General features: G+C 41.8%; 1 protein-coding gene across 1 annotated transcript in view; it reads left to right on the forward strand.

The window, feature by feature from the left end:
* LOC103303635 (sulfotransferase 1 family member D1) overlaps nucleotides 1–526 on the forward strand; it is a 37,446-nt gene extending 36,920 nt beyond the window's left edge. The window contains exon 8 of the mRNA XM_008160644.3: nucleotides 298–526. Coding sequence (XP_008158866.1) covers nucleotides 298–410 — 113 coding nt within the window. The 3' untranslated portion in view covers nucleotides 411–526. The remainder of the gene's footprint in view (nucleotides 1–297) is intronic.
* Nucleotides 527–6,000: the final 5,474 nt, after the last annotated feature.

The raw sequence follows: 6,000 nt of genomic DNA on the forward strand, positions 1-6,000 counted from the left end.
TTGTTAACAAATCTCTTGAAGTCAAAGAGAATATGTTTGATATTTTCCCAGTGGCATTTCTTGAAGCTACTTAAAAGGTTTTTCCTTCATATAAGATACAGGAAAAATGCATGGAATTTTTGGAAAACTAAGAAGGTGTAGGAGTGTGGGAGTGGTAGCAGGAGGTATTTAATGGAGTTATGGAGTAGATAAGACATGCTGAAGGTTTAAAATATAAGCATGATGATTCAAGTTAGAACTCATCTTAGATGGAAATTTGACAGTAATCTCAAATTTACCATTTATATTTCTTTTCAGGTATTTCAGGAGACTGGAAGAATAAGTTCACTGTAGCTCAATATGAGCAATTTGAAGAAGATTATAAAAAGAAAATGAAAGGGTCTACATTGCAGTTTCGTTCAGAGATCTAAGAAATACCTGCTCTTTGTCCAACTCCTTTGTTGGCACTTAAATTAGAAAAAATAATCTCTTTAAACATTTAGTAAAAGAAACTTTATATGTGATATTTCTTTATTTACTAATAATGGTGGTTTATAATAGAATATTCAAAGAATTTAAAAGTCTCCATATTGAGAATCAGTACTGTCTCTGTTTTTTTAACTACTTCCCACAATAATCTTTACTATTCTTAAAGATTAAACAATAAAATAAAGTTTGAAATCTATAAATTTACCTGGTTTATTTTTTAAAATTCAACTTCAGGGTCTTTGAACTTGCAAAGAAGATTTTTAGGGGAGTCTTTAAAATAGAGTGATTAGAACAAAAATATCCCCTTAAGAGGTTTTAATTTATCTTTGTTATATGCTTAGAATGATAACTATGTATGGTAATGACTATTAGCTAGGAACTTATTGTGATCATTTTACAATATAAACATCACTGAATTATTTTGCTGTACACCTGAAACTAATATAATGTTATATGTCAATTATATCTCAATTAAAACAACAAGAACAATTAAGAGTTCCACTGTCAACTCCTCTGTCTTCCTTTAAATTCCTCTGTTTCCTCAGAATATTTTTGGTGTTATCATTTGTGACTCATGGTCATCTGACATAAGGACAAAGTAAGATGCCAGTGTTGGTGTGTTGAAGGCTTGGGAGAGGCGGGCGCAAGGTGGAGGGGGTCAATGTGGGGGGGAGAAAACCAAAGGGGACATCTGTAATACTGTCAACAATAAAGACAAATTTAAAAAAAGATGTCAGTGTGAATCTGTAATTGTATTGAAAAAAGGCTTAATCTTTTTAAATTGTTGTCCTTATATATGATATATATAATTATAAATAATTTCTATCTATATATAAAAAAACCTAAGCAACCAGCCGACCGCCCAACTGGCTGGTAACTATGATGCACACTGATCACCACTGGACAGACACTCAATGCAGGAGTGGAAACCACAGGCATGGAAACATGGAACAGACTGATGAATCTCAGAGGGAAGGAGAAGGGGGAGAGGGCAGAAAGAGATTAACTAAAGATCATATATATATATATATATATATATATATATATATATATATATATACTAGAGGCCCTGTGCACGAAATTCGTGCCTGGGGCAGGGGTGTCCCTCAGCCCAGCCTGCACCCTCTCCAATCTGGGACCAACTGCCTGTTTAAGCCCGATCCCGAATCAGTCCTAAACAGGCGGTCAGACATCCCTCTCACAAACCAGGACTGCTGGCTCCCAACTGCTCACCTGCCTCTGCCTGATTGCCCCTAACTGCTTCTGCCTGCCAGCCTGATAACCCCCTAACCACTCCCCTGCCAGCCAGATCGACGCCTAACTGCTTCCCTGCCAGCCTGATTGCCCCTAACTCCCTCCCCTGCTGGCCTGGACACCCCTAACTGCCCTGCCCTGCCAGTCTGGTCACCCCTAAATGCCCTCCCCTGCAGGCCTGGGTCCCCACAACTGCCCCCCCTGCAGGCCTGGTCACCCCCAACTGCCCTCCCCTGCCAGCCCAGTCACCCCTAACTGCCCTCCCTGCTGGTCTGATTCCCCACAACTTCCCTCCCCTGCAGGTCTGGTCCCCCGCAACTGCCCTCCCCTGCAGGCCTGGTCCCCCACAACTGCCCTTCCCTGCAGGCCTGGGTCCCCTCCAACTGTCTTCCCCTGCAGGCTTGGTCCCCTGAACTGCCCTCCCCTGCAGGCTTGGTCCCCCCCAACTGCCCTCCTCTGCTGGCCCGGTTACCCCTAACTGCCCTTCCTGCTGGCCTGATTGCCCACAACTGCCCTCCCCTACAGGCCTGGTCTCCTCCAACTGTCTTCCACTGCAGGCCTGGTCCTCCCCCAACTTCACCCCACTGCAGGCCTGGTTCCACCCCAGCTGCCCTCCTCTGCAGGCCTGGTCCCCCCAGCTACTCTCCTCTGTAGGCCTGGTCCCCCCCAACTGCCCTCCCCTGCTGGCCTGGTCACCCCTAACTGCCCTCCCTGCTTGCCTGATTGCCCACAATTGCCCTCCCTTGCAGGCCTGGTCCCCCGCAACTGCCCTCCTCTGCCAGCCTGGTCACCCCCAACTGCCCTCTTCTGCTGGCCTGGTCACCCCTAACTGCCCACAAGTGCCCTGCCCTGCAGGCCATCTTGTGGCATCCATCTTGTGTCCACATGGGGCAGCCATCTTTGACCACATGGGGGTGGCCATCTTGTGTCTTTGAGTGACAGTCAATTTGCATATTACTCTAATTAGATAGGACTACAGGCCTGGTGCACTGATTCGGGCACCGGTGGGTCCCTCGCCTGGCCTGCAGGGATTGGGTCAAAACTAGCTCTCCAACATCCCCGAGGGGTCCCAGATTGTGAGAGGGCACAGGCCAGGTCGAGGGCCCCCACCAGTACATGAATCCATGCACCATGTCTCCAGTCTATAATAAAAGCATAATATGCTAATTAAACTGGACAGCCAAACAAACTTCTGGATGTCCTTCTGGACCAAGCCACAGTGGCAGCGGGGGCAGAAGCAGAGGTGGTTAGGGGCGATCAGACAGGCAGGCAGAGTGGTTAGGGGCAATCAGGCAGGCAGTCGAGTGGTTAGGAGCCAGCAGTCCTGGATTGTGAGAGGAATGTCTGGCAGTCAGACATCCCCCAAGCAGTCCTGGATTGCTAGAGGGTACAGGCCGGGCTGATGGACCCCACCCCTTGTGCATGAATTTCCTGCACCAGGCCTCTAGTATATATGTATATAAATGAAGAGAGAGACAGAGACAACAGAGAGAAATACAAATAATAATTGTTTTTCTTGAGTCACATTTTATTGACTTTGCTGCTCTGTGGAGTGCATGCATGCTACTGGAGACCAATCTCATAAATCACTGATAATAATCCTTGACTTGTTCTCTGCCATAAAAGAAGATTTAACTAGTTTCCACACTTTTTTTGTTTGTTTTTTTTACCACCAATGTATTAATTTCAAAGGCTCCACTACCTTTCACTGACTAATGATTTCCCATAACTCTATACTTAGTTCCTCATGCTCTTAGAACCCAAATTTCTGAAAAATGTAATTTGAATCCAGCATTTAGGTCACCATCTAGATCAGGGATAGGGAACCTTTCTTCTGCCAAGGGTCATTTAGATATTTATAACATCATTCATGGGTCATACAAAATTATCAACTTAAAAAATTAAATATTTGGTCAAACATTTAATGAACTCACCCCTAATGCCTCGACAGAGCCAGACCAAATGATTTTGCAGGCCTTATTCAGCCCTTGGGCCAGATGTTCCCCACCCCTGTTCTAGACAGAGATTACAATCAACTCATTGACTTACTGTGAAGTTATTTCATATCTTAGACATCGTGACTTTGACACAGACAATTTTATCAATCATGATGTCAGAACACCTCATTTTAGATACATTACATTTTTTAAAAATGAGTCAACACTACTAATTCTGTATAATCTGAAGCAAAGAAGGTTAGGATGACCCAATTACTTTTACTTTCTATATCACATATTGAAGCTGTTGTAAAATTCTGCTGCTGTGGCTGGTGATATTTGCTCAAAATATTCCCAGCAATGACCAATCCTTTGTTGCAGTATTTAGTTAGATTTGGGTGGCTTCGGGCAGAATTTTTTTGTACACTGAATCACCTTTCAGACAGACCTCTTCTCTTTACCTGGCATCTGGTCTACATCAGAGCACTCCCTCCAGCACATCTCCCTCTGGCATTAACCATTCTTAGTTATGGGAAAAAAAAACAAAAACCCTTTTATCCAAGATTCACTGCAGAGCAATAAAAAGAAACAGGCTATTGATACATCAAACCATTTTGAAAAATGTCCAGAGATTTATGTGGAGTAAAAACAGTAAATCCCCAAAGTCAAAGGCTATATTATTTCATTCACTAGTATAATGTAAAAAATTAGATAAACAACCATTTCAAAATGCAGTCCGAGACATCAGTCCAGAGGAAATACGTTGCACGTCTTACTCCTTGAACCCTTTGGAATGTTTAACTGGGGAAGAATAGTCTTTGTACTGGGCTAAACCAGCATTATCTTATAAAGAACTGTAAAGCTAACAGGAAAAAGCAGACATCCTGACCACGAGGATTAATGATTATGAACATTCTTTAGAATTTAGATTTAAGGAAGGGACTGTAGTGAAGCTATAAAAGGACAACTGGAGGGATCTTGTGGTGATAGAAATATTCTGTATCCTAGATATTAATATTCTGGTGTTAATATTATACCACAGTTTTGCAAGATGTTACCATTGGAGAAAACTAGGTAAAAGGCATTTAGGATCTTGTATTATTTCTTATAATTTTATACAAGTCTATAAGTATTTTAACATTTAAATAAGAAAAGAACAGTTTTGAGAAAGTCATATAACAATATCTGATCAAAAACCTAGTTAGAGAAAATTAACTTGCAGTTTAAGAGGATTCTAAGGCTTGATTAAGAGGGCGTGATAAAGGGAAGCTCCCATGAGGAAGGCACCTTCAGTTATGGAGCACGTGGCTACTTATTCATAGGGCTCACTTAGCTCTGAGCCCTGGAGACACAGAGATGAATATGACCTTGTATTTAATATTAATAGTCTTGTGATATCAACAGACAAATATTAAAAAAACAAACATAGAAATTTGTTCAAACTGCTCTGATTACCTTGACTGAAGGAAGGTTGGATCAAATTTTTTTCTCAATAGTTTGAGTTTTCAATTATTGTTTATAGAATGGAAAATACTAGTACAAGAAATAATACCTGTTAGCACTCTGGTGGTCTTTTAATAATGGCCTCACATCATTCAATTGTATGTTATCCAGTGACTGAATTATTTATTCATTAATCTCTTAACAGAAAAGCAGTTTAATGTAAGCTGATTAAAGAGATTGAGTTTCCAGGAAGAAAATCTACACTTCAACTGTTCCAAAAGGAAAAGAATATATCCATGCTGTAGAATTGAAACCGAGTCTTTTAAGCCAGTTGGAGTAAACATTTTCCTTTTTTCCTGGGCCAAAGTTCATTGTTTATTATTTTTTTTCAATTACACACACCTTTACCATACATTAGATAAATGCTTCTTCAGGTTCTCAAGGCATTCTCCAAAGTGAAATAAAATATATATATTTTTTAATTTCTTTATTGATTAAGGTGTCACATATTTGTCCTCATCCCCCCATTCCTATCCCACACCCCTCCCCACGGATGCCCCAACCCCCTGTTGAACTTAACCATTGGTTAGGCTCATATGCATGCACACAAGTCCTTTGGTTGATCTCTCCCCCCACCCCCCAACCTCCTCTATCCTCCCTCTGAGGCCCGCTAGTCCGATCGATGCCTCCTTGTTTCTGGTTCTGTTCTTGTTCATCAGTCTATGTTGTTCATCATTTCCCCTAGATGAGCGAGATCATGTGTCCCTAGAGATATACTTATAAGAACTGAATGTGAGACGAGCAATAATAGTTATGCTGACAGGCAGATGGATCAGTCTGTAGTGAGTTTCTTTCTGGACCAACAGTTCTTTAGAGACCCAATTTCAATGTCCACCAG

Source organism: Eptesicus fuscus, chromosome 2 (assembly GCF_027574615.1).
Source record: "Eptesicus fuscus isolate TK198812 chromosome 2, DD_ASM_mEF_20220401, whole genome shotgun sequence".
In the NCBI taxonomy this organism is placed as follows: Eukaryota; Metazoa; Chordata; class Mammalia; order Chiroptera; family Vespertilionidae; genus Eptesicus; species Eptesicus fuscus.